Source organism: Miscanthus floridulus, chromosome 11 (assembly GCF_019320115.1).
Source record: "Miscanthus floridulus cultivar M001 chromosome 11, ASM1932011v1, whole genome shotgun sequence".
Taxonomy (NCBI): Eukaryota; Viridiplantae; Streptophyta; class Magnoliopsida; order Poales; family Poaceae; genus Miscanthus; species Miscanthus floridulus.
In genome coordinates, this window is record NC_089590.1 from 71,486,871 (window position 1) to 71,500,593 (window position 13,723).

At 46.1% G+C, this 13,723-nt stretch overlaps 1 protein-coding gene across 1 annotated transcript; it reads left to right on the top strand.

Annotated features, from left to right (window-relative positions):
- Positions 1–302: 302 nt before the first annotated feature.
- On the top strand, positions 303–1,625 carry LOC136492173 (uncharacterized). The gene is made up of 5 exons (XM_066488284.1): positions 303–419; positions 530–748; positions 851–922; positions 1,100–1,400; positions 1,546–1,625. The coding sequence occupies exons 1-5, from the start codon at positions 303–305 to the stop codon at positions 1,623–1,625; spliced, it is 789 nt and encodes a 262-aa protein (XP_066344381.1).
- The last annotated feature ends 12,098 nt before the right edge of the window (positions 1,626–13,723 follow it).

Here is a 13,723-nt window from a genome sequence, read left to right on the forward strand (position 1 = left end):
TCCGGCCGCATATGGCAATTGTAACTGACTAGGATTAGTTTTCAGATCTGTAACCCTACCCCCCGGACTATATAAGGCGGGCAGGGGATCTCTCTAAAAAACATCTTTCTTTGACATACAGCAATACAAATCAAACGCAGGACGTAGGTATTACGCCTTCTTGGCGGCCGAACCTAGATAAAACCTCGTGTTTGTCTTGCGTTACCGTCTTGTTTGGGGCTTGCGCATCTGTCTGCCGATAATCTACTACCTTGGGCATACCCCTAGGTAGACTACCGACCATATTTCGTCGACAGGTGGTGATGGCGAAGCCTTCCCTCCCAAGGGTGGTGCCCCCCGGGGCAGCTACTGATAACATGACAGCGGCGGCGACGTTGTTGGCGGCGATCCTGGTGCTGATGGAAGAGGTTGCATCAGAGGTAACTCTCACGGCCCCTCCTCTACCGGTCATGGTGGAGGAGACGAGGTGGGTGAGCTCCCTACCTCACCGGGTGGAGGGCTGCACGACCTATCCTTGCTGTTGGAGCAGAAGGCGCTAGAGGGAAGCGTGGCCGGGACAGAGTTGGGACGCCCGGTGGCGTCCCATACAAGCGAGGTGGTGGAGATCCCATCTAACGATGAGGCAGATACCGTGGTGGAACCGCCGGTGTCGCCGCGGGAGCTGGCGGTGGTCCGGTCAGAGGCTGGGCCCTCTGGCGGTTCATTGGAGGGTGACCTAGAGTGGCCCTTCCCTGAGGACCCGTTGAAGGCGAGGTTCATCCTCTGGGATTCCTGGGAGCGCTAGCTCTGGGACATTTTCGGGGGGCAAGGGCATGCCATAGTGTCCGAACTCACCAAGCTGTCTACGAAGCTTGAGAGTGCCCGGAAGCAGGCTCAGTTTGCTCAGCACCTGGTTGAGGTCGACCTGCAGCTCGCAGTGGAGGTGAGTTTCTAGTACTTATCCTTCCCCTTTGAATCTTTCGTCGATTGTTTTTACCATGCCTGTTTTTCACAGGAAATAAGGAAGGTGTCATCCCGCAAGTCTTACTTCCTCCAGGCAGAACACGCCCGGATGGCCGAGCTTGAGCGCTAGGTGGAGTCCGCTTGCCGTGAGTCCCAGGTCCGGGCGGCCGAGGCTACCACGACGCGGGCGGAGGGGCAACGTGCGGCGGAGCGAGCGACTGCTGCTGAGCAAGGGCTCAAGGCGGCAAGGGTCCACCAGGAGGAGACTGAGGCAGGGCTGCGGACATCCCTGACAAACACCGAGGCGGTGCTTGAAGATGCCCTGGCAGCCCTTGAGCTAGAGCGGGCCACCCTGGAGTCAGCACAGAAGGCCCTAGAGGCGGAGCAGAGGGCCCGGTCGGAAGTGGATCGAAAGGTGCTCGCGCTCTGGGACCAGGTGATGGGGATGGAGGATGCGAGTGCCTGGCTACATGAGCATGTGGCTTGGCAGGCAGAGGATCTCTCCACCCTTGAGGCCTCTCTCATCGGTGCGTACCTTTTTTGTTTTCTCGTGGTGTTGATTTTTCCCTCAACCTATTTTTGAGCTTGTCGCCCTTCTCGCAGAGCTGGGTGAAAAGGTGAAGGCGCTGGAGCGAGACCTGGAGATGACCAAGGTGAACTTCAGCCAGAATGCCAAGGAGTAGGCCAAGTCCCGTGAAGAGCGATGTGCTCTCAAAGGGGAGCTTGGCTAGATCCGCAACGCTGCCCAGCTCATCGTCTTAGAAGTCTTCGGGTTGGCGCCAAGTACCAGCACGCCCACGGTTCAGCTGGCGGAGGTCCCAGACATGGTCAAGGACCTTGTTAGGAGCGGGCTGTTTTATGGAGCGTCAGGGGAGCTGACCTCAGTGGTGACGTACCACCTGAATCTAGACTTCGCCACTATCTGCAGTAGGTATGCTGAAGGCCTCAGCATGGAGGATATCCAATCAATCAGGGAGAGCTTGCTGCCACACGCACGGTCGGTGTCAGAGCAAGTCTCTGCTAAGTGGGTGATAGATATTTGTCGTCAAGACATGGCCCAAAGCATGCATGGAGAGGATGCTTCCGAGCCTGCGGATAGCCTGGAGCCTAGTTTGGGGGGTGGATGTCGCCTCGGCCTCGACCGAGCCGAACGTCGTGCCGCTGGGGAGTGAGCAGCCTACGCCTTCGTCGGTTGCGCCGCCAGCAGATGCCGCCGGGTCAGTTTAATAGCTTGCAGAATATATGTAGTTTAGTAAATGTAAAAAGTTTAAGTTCATGGGGGAGCCCCTGTGTAAAATGTTCGTGTGTGTTTTAATGACTGCAATCGATTTTTGTTTTTGTGATGGAGTTGCTCCGTTCGGGGAAGCTTGTTCCCCTTCGTTCCTTAGTTTTCCCTTAGCATAATTTTGTTTTTTATTTCTTTCTTTCTCATACCTACCTATTTGTCCCGTAGGCTGCAACCTTGTGAGCCCAAGGCGTGGCCTGCGAGGCTTGGCCGGTCGTAAATGTAGGAAATGGTGGGGTGCAATCAGTCAGAATGTTTTAAAGCAAAGCTACGTAAGGTAAATCAAAGGAACGAACTGCCCTTTTGTTCAGGTAGGAAGGAGTTTCTCCATATGAAAGTAAAAAAGTACTTAAAGTAAAAACAAAAACAGAGGGGTAGTAGAGCCCCCTAGTGGAGCCCCCGAGCGCCTCGAGCCAAAAAGTGTTTGGGTCGGGGTGCTTTTATTGGAGCGTTCGCTAAGTAAAGGTAAGACTGAAACTTAGGAAAAGAAGAAAGGACATAGCTGTTCCAAGGTGCTCGGAGAGAGCGTCGTTGTTGTTGTCCTTCAGTTGGTAGGCGTCCAGTCGGATCACTTCATCCTTTAGTCGTCTAGATCCTTGCCCGCTGCAGCCCCTTCTTCGGTTGCTGCTTCCTCGCCTTTTTCTTCCTTTGGCCTGCCAGCTTACCTCAGCAGGCGCTTGAGGAGCTGGCAGTCCTTGTAGAGATGATTGACGGGATAGTTGTGGTTGGTGCACGGGCTCTCCATGAGCTTGTGAAAGTGGCCCGGAGGGTCTTGCTGGGGCTGAGTGCCCGCATGATCGGCCGTGGTGACTGATGCAAAGTTAGCCGGTCGGCGGCGATCCTTTCTGTTCTTTTTTCCCTTCTACGTGGAGGGGCCCTCGTCTTGATCATGGCACTTGGCCTTACCTTTGTCGCGGCCTCCATTGAAGCGCGGTGGGAACAACGCTTGCTGGCATGGTTGGACAAAGGTCCATGGTTCCAGGCGGTCAGGGCTGGGACTTCGGTCGACGCGTAGATAGGCGGTCGACACGAGGCGGTTGTCAAGTCGAGGTGAGGTGCCATTGCAGCTTCCTGTGCCGCACTCTGTGGCTGTTGCGGTGATAGGGTGTAGTGCCCCATCTGCTATGTCCCTGTTCCTTGGACGGGGAGCGAGGTCGTGAGTCAGCATCATGATACGGAGCACTCCGCTTGTTGAACGGCGGTGGTTTCTAGCAGTGCCCGGATGTTCTAGTGGATCACCCGTTCACGAGGGTCGTTCGGCTCGGGTGGGTCACGTAGGAGCATTGCCATGGTGGCAACATTTTGACTGGCCCAAGCGAACTATGGGGGATTAGTCCCATGAACCAGGGCATTGCGCTGGGGCTAACGGACGCGACCCCGAGCACCATTCGTCAGTCTATGCGCACAGGGCATAGTATGGTGCACCGAGCGCGATGGCGTAGTCGGTGGATGATGCGGCCACTATCATCGTAGATCCTCCCTGTGCTCTCGTGTGAGCTCGGGGGCCTCCGTATGAGGGCTCGGAGGGGCATGGGTCCGTGAGGACTCCATTGTCCCTGATGGCTATTCTGGAGCATTCGTCATGGCGCACTCCCGGGATGGACGGTGGCTGCGTGCCATGTCACCAATGCTGGAGTCATCACTCCTGACATCATCGTCCATGATGTCAAGGAAATAGGTGGGACCGTAGCTTGCCATCCTCACGAACTCAGATGTGAGATAAGGCGGCGCCATAATCTTTCGGAGCCCCTGGGCGTACGCGTCTATGGGAGACACGAGGCCATAGGGGAACCGGTCATACGATAGCCGCGATGGGGACAACGACAGCCCTCTGGGTATTTGATGGAAGATAGAATGTAGTAAGTAAAGAACGGAATGTATATTACTCACATCGGGGTTTGAGCAGAGAGTTTGCTTGGAATGAAGCGCAGATGCCACGCCATTGGGGTCGCGCGTCCCAGAGTCGATGGAGGATGTCCCTCCGATGGGTGCCGGGTCACGAGTCTCCTCGTGGAGGTGGAGTACGCTGAGTCGGTCGGCGACGAAGTCCAAGCTTCCGAAGAGGAAGGCCTAGGATGGCTCAAAGACAGGTGGAACCCACATCTTGGCGGGTGAGAGTGCAGGAAACTCCAACGAGCCAAAGGGAATCGTATCGCCCGAGCCCGTCATGGCGGGGGTGGTTGAAAGGTCCTAATGGCTAGAGGGGGGGTGAATGGCCTAATAAAAATTTCTACAACAACACTTAACAAAATGGTTAGATAATTATGAGGCGAAGTAAGTGTGCACTAGCCTAGTCAAAATGCAAGCCACCTACCACAATTCTAGTTTAGATAGTATCTATTCACACAATTGTTATGACACTACCCTATGTTAGTGTGCTCTCAAAAGGCTAACTAAAGAGCCACACCAACCAAGCAAGCAAGCTCTCACAACTAGCTACATTAAAGAGCTTGACAACTAGTTTGCGGTAATGTAAAGAGAGTGATCAAGAAGGTTATACCACCATGTAGATGAAGAAACCAATCAATCACAAGTATGAATAACAATGAAGACCAATCATCTCAGAATCAATGATGAACACAATGATTTTTTACCGAGGTTCACTTGCTTGCCGGTAAGCTAGTCCTCGTTGTGGCGATTCACTCACTTGGAGGTTCACGCGCTAATTGGCTTCACATGCCAAACCCTCAATAGGGTGCCGCACAACCAACACAAGACGAGGATCACACAAGCCACGAGCAATCCACTATAGTACCTTTTGGTTCTCCGCCGGGGAAAGGTCAAGAACCCCTCACAATCACCACGATCGGAGCCAGAGACAATCACCAACCTCTACTCAATGATCCTCGCTGCTCCAAGCCATCTAGGTGGCGACAACCACCAAGAGTAACAAGTGAATCCCGCAGCGAAACACGAACACCAAGTGACTCTAGATGCAATCACTCAAGCAATGCACATGGATTCTCTCCCAATCTCACAAAGATGATGAATCAATGATGGAGATGAGTGGGAGGGCTTTGGCTAAGCTCACAAGGTTGCTATGTCAATGCAAATGGCCAAGAGAATGAGCTTGAGCCAGCTATGGGGCTTAAATAGAAGCCCCCACGAAATAGAGCCATTGTACCCCTTCACTAGGCACAACACGGGCTGACCGGACGCTCCGATCATGTTGACCGGACGCTGGAACTCAATGTCTGGTCGCCCGACAATAGCCACGTGTCCTAATCTCAATGGTCACTAGAGTTGACCGGACGCTGCGCTATAACTGACTGGACGCTGAGCCACCAGCGTCCGGTCATTTCTAGTAAGGTTCTAGAAAAACATTTTGCTCACCGGACGCGTCCAGTCATGCCCGATCGGACTCACCCAGCGTCCGGTCATTCAACATCTCCTCTATGCGCCTCACTTAGCGTACGTCAGCACTGACCGGACGCACCTGGCCAGCATCCGGTCGTTTGACCGACGCCAGCGTCTTCGCTGATACATCTGACCGGACATGCCGGTCCAACCGTGGCCAGCGTCCGGTCACTCCCAGTAACCTCTGTCTTTTCTATCTAGGGCGCCGATGGAGTTTCTTACCCTTGCTCCCAAACTTCACCACCCTTGATCAAATGTGCCAACCATCAAGTGTATCACCTTGTGCACATGTGTTAGCATATTTTCACAAACATTTTCAAGGGTGTTAGTACTCCACTAGATCCTAAATACAAATGCAATGAGTTAGAGCATCTAGTGGCACTTTGATAACTGTATTTCGATATGAGTTTCATCCCTCTTAATAGTACAGCTATCAATCCTAAATGTGATCACACTCTCTAAGTGTCTTGATCACCAAAACGAAATAGCTCCTATGGTTTATACCTTTGCCTTGAGCTTTTTGTTTTTCTCTTTCTTCTTTCCAAGTCCAAGCACTTGATCATCATCATGGTATCATTATCATCATGCTATGATCTTCATTTGCTTTATCACTTGGAGTGTGCTACCTATCTCATGATCACTTGATAAGCTAGGTTAGCACTTAGGGTTTCATCAATTCACCAAAACCAAACTAGAGCTTTCAATCTCCCCCTTTTTCGTAATTGATGGCAACCCTTTCATAAAGATATGAATTGAAATTCAATTGAATCCATGTTGCTTGCCCAAGCATATTTACCATGTGTAAAAGGATATGGATAAGTTTCATGAACTTCATATGGTAGCAATTGCTCCCCCTATACATGTGCTAAGAGTTTGGATTGTAGCTTGCACATATGCTTAGATAGAAAATATAGGAGACAATGTCTACCAAATGATGCTAAGGTATAAAAGATGGACCTTTGAAGCGTGATACCAATCGGAGTGCACCATTATACCATCCTTAGCACCATGGTTAGCTTGATACCACTTGGAAACAACACTTGGAAATGAAAGTTATCTAGTGATTTCATTTCATCATTCAATCTTACAACTAGCATACATCACACAAGCATGGATATTTTAAATTTAGAACTTATGCCATGCAAGCAAACATATGAAATGCACATTCAAATGTACCATACAAGTTCATGAGCTTGCTCCCCCTACTTATGTGATAAAAATTTTAATTGATCCCTTTCCTTTGTCATATCTCTCCCCCTATGTCAAACTCTCCCCCTATTACTTATATCTTTGTTTCTCTCCCCCTTTGTCATCAATGACCACAAAGACTTAAATTATAGATAGGTTGAGATTTATCAATGTCAATCAATGGGGTGAGGATCATATTCCCAAATTTGGTCCAATCTAGATCATTTGCCAAAGATATTTAACTCGGTTTAATCCAAGGACAAGCTTCTTCACACCTCCAAATAAGGGTTATCTTGTACCATGTTGAGTTAAACACTTAGAGCTCATTTTCTAGATCAAACACTAGGTTTACAAGCCCATAAATATGTCATATGCTACCACTAGATCAAGTCAAGCATAGAAGCAATAGTGATACCATATAAACATCAAAATCATTTGATTTTCATGAATGAGTCTAATAAAATGGAGAGATGACTAGATGCACTAAACATGTCCTTAGCAAGGATGTATGTCATGCCAATCATCTTTTACCTTAGATTGCTCAAAGGAGAGGTATGTCATATGAGTGGGGGTGTATCAACACATATTTGAGAAATCCAATATGTTCAACTCATTCCTTAGCTTGCAAAACCTTTTCTCATCCAATGGCTTGGTGAATATATTGGCAAGTTGATCTTCGGTGCCTACACTCTCAATGCAAATGTCCCCTTTTTGTTGGTGATCTCTTATGAAATGGTGGTGGACATCAATGTAGTTTGTTCTTGTATGTTAAACTGGATTGTTGGTCAACTTGATTGCACTCTCATTGTCACATAGCAGTGGCACTTTCTTGAACATGATTCCAAAATCACTCAAAGTGACCTTCATCCAAAGTACTTGTGCATAACAACTACTGGCGGATATGTATTCGGCTTCGGCGGTTGATAATGCAACATTATTTTGCTTCTTTGATGACCATAAAATAAGTGATCTTCCCAATAATTGACATATGCCCGAGGTGCTCTTCCTTTCAACCTTACATCCCGCATAATCCGAGTCAGAGTAACCAACTAGCTCAAACTTTGCTCCTTTAGAATACCACAAACCAACATTTGGTGTATGCTTCAAGTAGCTCAATATTCTCTTTGTAGCCTTCAAATGACTTTCTCTTGGTGAGGCTTGAAATCTTGCACACATGCATACACAAAACATGACATCCGGCCTTGATGCGGTCACATAGAGTAGGCTTCCAATCATAGATCGATACAATTTTTGATCCACCATATTTCCACTTGCATCACTATTCAAATTGCCATTTGTACCCATTGGTGTGCTAATGGCTTTACTATCATTCATGCCAAACTTCTTGATCATGTCCTTGATATACTTGCCTTGACTCACAAATGTACCATTGTTCAATTGCTTAATTTGAAGACCAAGGATGTAACTTAACTCTCCAATCATGGACATCTCAAACTCACTAGCCATCATCTTTCTAAACTCATCACAAAAGTCTTGATTTGTTGATCCAAATATGATATCATCAACATAGATTTGCAACACAAATAAAACTTTTTCAATCTTCTTGATGAAAAGAGTGGTGTCAACCTTGCCCATCATGAACCCTTTAGAGAGTAGAAAGTCTCTCAATCTTTCATACCATGCTCTAGGTGCTTGCTTCAAGCCATACAATGCCTTCTTCAACTTGTACACATGGTTGGGTTTCTTGTCATCTTTAAAACCGGGAGGTTGCTCAACATATACTTCTTCATTGATGTAACCATTGAGAAATGCACTCTTGATATCCATTTGATAGAGCTTGATGTTGTGGGCACAAGCATAGGCTAGTAAGATTCTAATTGCTTACAATATAGCAACCGGGGTATATGTTTCTCTAAAGTCAAGACCTTCAACTTGTGTATAACCTTGTGCTACCAATCTTGCATTGTTCCTTACTACTATCCCATCTTGATCTTGCTTGTTTCTAAATACCCATTTGGTTCCAATCACATTGTGTCCCTTTGGTCTCTCTACTAATTTCCATACTTGATTTCTTGTGAAGTTATTCAATTCTTCATGCATAGCATTCACCCAATCAACATCCTTCAATGCTTCATCTATCTTCTTTGGTTCAATGGATGACACAAATGAGAAGTGCTCACAAAATGAAGCCAATCTTGATCTAGTTTGCACACCTCTAGAAATATCACCAATTATAGTGTCCAATGGATGATCCCTTGCAATATTGGTTGGTTGGAGGATTGAAACTTGATTGCTTGCGCTTGCTTGATCATTGGGTTGAGATGATGTACTAGCCACTTGATCTTGTTCATTGTCATGAGAGCCACTTGCACTAACTTGATTTGTATTATCTTGCACATTTGAGTTAGAGAGCACTTGCACTTGATCATCTTCATCATCATTCACTTGCCTAGGCCTCAATTCACCAATATTCATGTTCTTCATGGCATTTGAAAGTTGAATGCCTCTAACATCTTCCAAGTTTTCATTCTCTACTTGTGAACCCTTGGTTTCATCAAATTCAACATCATGAACTTCCTCAAGAGTACCACTATCCAAATTCCAAACTCTATATGCTTTGCTTGTAGTGGAGTAACCAAGTAGAAATCCTTCATCACATTTCTTGTCAAACTTGCCCAATCTAGTGCCTTTCTTCAAGATATAGCATTTGCAACTGAAGACCCAAAAATATGTAATGTTGGGTTTTCTACCATTCAAGAGCTCATATAGTGTCTCCTCTTTCAATCGGTGACAATAGAGGCGGTTGCTACAAAAGCAAGCCGTGTTGATAGCTTCGGTCCAAAAAGATTTACTCACATTGTACTCACTAAGCATAGACCTTGCCATATCAATGAGTGTTCTATTCTTTCTCTCAACAAGGCCATTTGATTGAGGTGTGTACTTGGCCAAGAATTGATGTCTAATTCCAAATTCATCACACAGCTCATCAATTCTAGTGTTCTTGAACTCACTACCATTATCACTTCTAACTCTCTTGATGGTTGTTTCAAACTCATTGTGAATGCCTTTGACAAATGATTTGAATGTTGCAAATACATCACTTTTGTCCACTAGAAAGAATACCCATGTGTATCTTGTGTAGTCATCCACTATTATAAAGCCATATTTGTTACCACCGATGTTAGTGTATTGTGTTGGCCCAAACAAATCCATGTGCAATAACTCAAATGCTTTACTAGTGTTCATCATGCTTTTCTTGGGATAGGTGTTTCCAACTTGTTTTCTAGCTTGACAAGAGCTACAAAGCTCATCCTTTTCAAACACAACATCTTTCAAGCCTCTAACCAAGTCATGCTTAACCAATCTATTCAATTGTTTCATTCCAACAAGACCAAGCCTTCTATGCCATAACCAACCCATGCTAGACTTAGTGAACAAGCATGTAGATAATCTAGCTTCACTAGCATTAAAATCAACCAAGTATAGATTCTCATATCTAAAGCCTTTGAAGATCAAGTTAGAGCCATCTACACTTATGGTCTCTACATTATCTACTCCAAATATGCATTTGAATTCAAGATCATACAATTGAGCCATGGATAGCAAATTAAAGTTCAAGCTTTCTACTAGCAACACATTGGAAATGCTCATATCATTGGATATTGCAATCTTACTAAGCCCTTTGACCTTGCCTTTGCCATTGTCACCAAATGTGATACTATCATAACCATAATTGCCATTGGTGTTGATTGAGTTGAACATTCTTGCATTACCGGTCATGTGTTGAGTGCACCCACTATCAAGAACCCAATGCCTTCCTCCGGCTTTGTAATTAACCTACAAAAGAAGATCAATTCCTTTTAGGTACCCAAACTTGCTTGGGTCCTTGAAGGTTAGTCACTAAGCTCTTTGGTACCCAAATAACTTTCTTCTTTGAGCCCATCTATGGTTTACCAATGAAGGGTTAGTGGGAGCAACAATGATAGGCATAGATAATGATTCATCAATTATATCACAAGTTAAACCTACATTGCAAGTTTTAACATGCTTCTTTTTATTTTGCTCATTAAGTAAAGAGGAATGAGATTTTTCAAGCTTCTTGTGAACCTTGCCAAGCTTCTCATGGGCTTCCTCTAGCCTCTCATGAGTTGCTTTAAGCTCATCAAGGGCTTGCTTAAGGGCTTTTACCTCCTTATTCAAGCTCTTGCATTCCCTTCTCTTAATATTAAAATGTTCTTTAGCATCTTCTAGCATGTCAAATAATTCATATTTAGTAGGTTCATCATCATCACTATCACTATCATTTTCACTATCATGTTCATTTTCACTTCCATCATCACAAGTTTGTACCTTAGTGGCCTTAGCCATGAAGCATGATAGAGTGTCAAAGAGAGAAGGCTTTTCATTGATTGCAATGCTAGCAAGTGCCTTCTTCTTAGTGGTCTTATCATCATCACTATCATCATCATCACTTGATGAAGCATCACTATCTCAAGTGACCACATATGAACCGCCCTTCTTCTTCTTGAAGGTCATCTTGTCCTTCTTCTCTTTCTTTTCCTTCTTGTTCTTCTTCTTGTTTTTCTTGTTATCATCATCATTGTTGCTATTGTATGGACATTGAGCAACAAGATGATCTTTGCTTCCACACTTGAAGCACATTTTTTACTCTTTTTTGTTTTTGGATGAAGACTTCTTTCTTCTAGCATGGTAGCCCTTCTTCACCATGAACTTGCCAAATCTCTTGACAAAGAGAGCCATCTTCTCATCATCATCATCATCATCCTATGAATCATTATCTTCACTTGTTGTTTCTTGCTTAGCTTTGCCCTTGGATGATGTGGCCTTGAATGCCACGCTCTTTTTCTTGTCATCCCTCTTGTCATCCTTTTTCTCCCTCTTTTCTTCCTTCTCATCATCATTTCTATAAGCATCATCGGTCATAATATCTCCCAAGATTTGGTTTGGTGTCATTGTGTCCAAACCGGTCCTCATAGCAAGGTGACCAACATGCCAAATCTTACGGGTAAACATCTCAAGAACTTATTGGAGAAGTCTTTGTCCTTTATCTTTTCACCAAGTGATTTGAGATCATTGACAATCACTTCCATCCTATGGAACATGTCCGGCACACTCTCATCCTCCTTCATCTTGAAGCTTGCAAACTTCTTTTTGAGAATATATGCCTTCGCACCCTTCACAGCTTAAGTGCCCTTAAATGATTCCTCCAATTTCCTCCAAGCCTCATGAGCTCTCGCAATGTTCTTGATTTCCTCAAAGGTTCTTTCGTCCAAAGCATCATGGATGGCACTAAGAGCAATGTCATTGTTTTGGAGAAGTATTTCTTCGGCGGCGGTGAGAGCATCTTCATCTTCAATCTCAATTTTTGTTTCTACCATCTTCCAAATCTTCCTATTGATTGACTTGATATATATTGTCATCTTAGCCTTCCAATAAGGATAATTTAAGTCATCAAATTGGGGTGGCTTCTTGGTATTATTGATTTGAGCCATTTTTGCACCGAAGGTTGTTAAGCCTCAAATCACAGTGACCTCGGCTTCGATACCACTTGAAAGGTCCTAATGGCTAGAGGGGGTTGAATAGCCTAATAAAAATTTCTACAACAACACTTAACAAAATAGGTAGACAATTATGAGGCGAAGCAAGTGTTGCGCTAGCCTAGTCAAAATGCAAGCCACCTACCACAATTCTAGTTTAGATAGTATCTATTCACACAATTGCTATGACACTACCCTATGTTAGTGTGCTCTCAAAAGGCTAACTAAAGAGCCACATCAACCAAGCAAGCAAGCTCTCACAACTAGCTACACTAAAGAGCTTGACAACTAGTTTGTGGTAATGTAAAGAGAGTGATCAAGAAGGTTATACCGCCGTGTAGATGAAGGAACCAATCAATCACAAGTATGAATAACAATGAAGACCAATCACCTCGGAATCAATGATGAACACAATGATTTTTTACCAAGGTTCATTTGCTTGCTGGCAAGCAGTCCTCGTTGTAGCGATTCACTCACTTGGAGGTTCACACGCTAATTGGCTTCACACGTCAAACCCTCAATAGGGTGCCGCACTACCAACACAAGATGAGGATCACACAAGCCACAAGCAATCCACTATAGTACCTTTTGGCTCTCCGCCGGGAAAAGGTCAAGAACCCCTCACAATCACCACGATCGGAGCCGGAGACAATCACCAACCTCCGCTCGACGATCCTCGTTGCTCCAAGCCGTCTATGTGGCGGCAACCACCAAGAGTAACAAGCGAATCCCGCAGCGAAACACGAACACCAAGTGCCTCTAGATGCAATCATTCAAGCAATGCACTTGGATTCTCTCTCAATCTCACAAAGATGATGAATCAATGATGGAGATGAGTGGGAGGGCTTTGGCTAAGCTCACAAGGTTGCTATGTCAATGCAAATGGCCAAGAGAGTGAGCTTGAGCCGGCTATGGGGCTTAAATTGAAGCCCCCACAAAATAGAGTCGTTGTACTCCTTCACTGGGCACAACACGGGCTGACCGGACGCTCCGGTCACGTTGACCGGACGCTGGACCTCAGCGTCCGGTCACCCGATGACAGCCACGTGTCCCGATCTCAACGGTCACTTGAGTTGACTGGATGCTACGCTATAACTGACCGGACGCTGAGCCACCAGCGTCCGATCGTTTCTAGGAAGGTTCCAGAAACGCATTTTGCTCACCGGACGCGTCCGGTCATGCTCGATCGGACTCACCCAGCGTCCAGTCATTCAACGTCTCCTTTGTGCGCCTCACGTCAGCGTACGTCAGCACTGACCGACGCACCCGGCCAGCGTCTGATCGCATAGTGACCCAGCGTCCGGTCGTTTGACCAACGCTAGCGTCTTCACTGATACATCTGACCGGACATGCCGGTCCAACCATGGCCAGCGTCCGGTCACTCCCAGTGACCTCCGTCTTTTCTATCTAGGGTGCCGGTGGCACTGTCGGA

Coding starts and splice junctions, on each gene's coding strand:
- LOC136492173 (XM_066488284.1), top strand. CDS start 303: ATGGCGAAGCCTTCCCTCCCAAGGGTGGTGCCCCCCGGGGCAGCTACT. Junction 749..850: donor TCCCTGAGGACCCGTTGAAG/GCGAGGTTCATC, acceptor CTGTCTACGAAG/CTTGAGAGTGCCCGGAAGCA. Junction 923..1,099: donor ACCTGCAGCTCGCAGTGGAG/GTGAGTTTCTAG, acceptor CGTGAGTCCCAG/GTCCGGGCGGCCGAGGCTAC.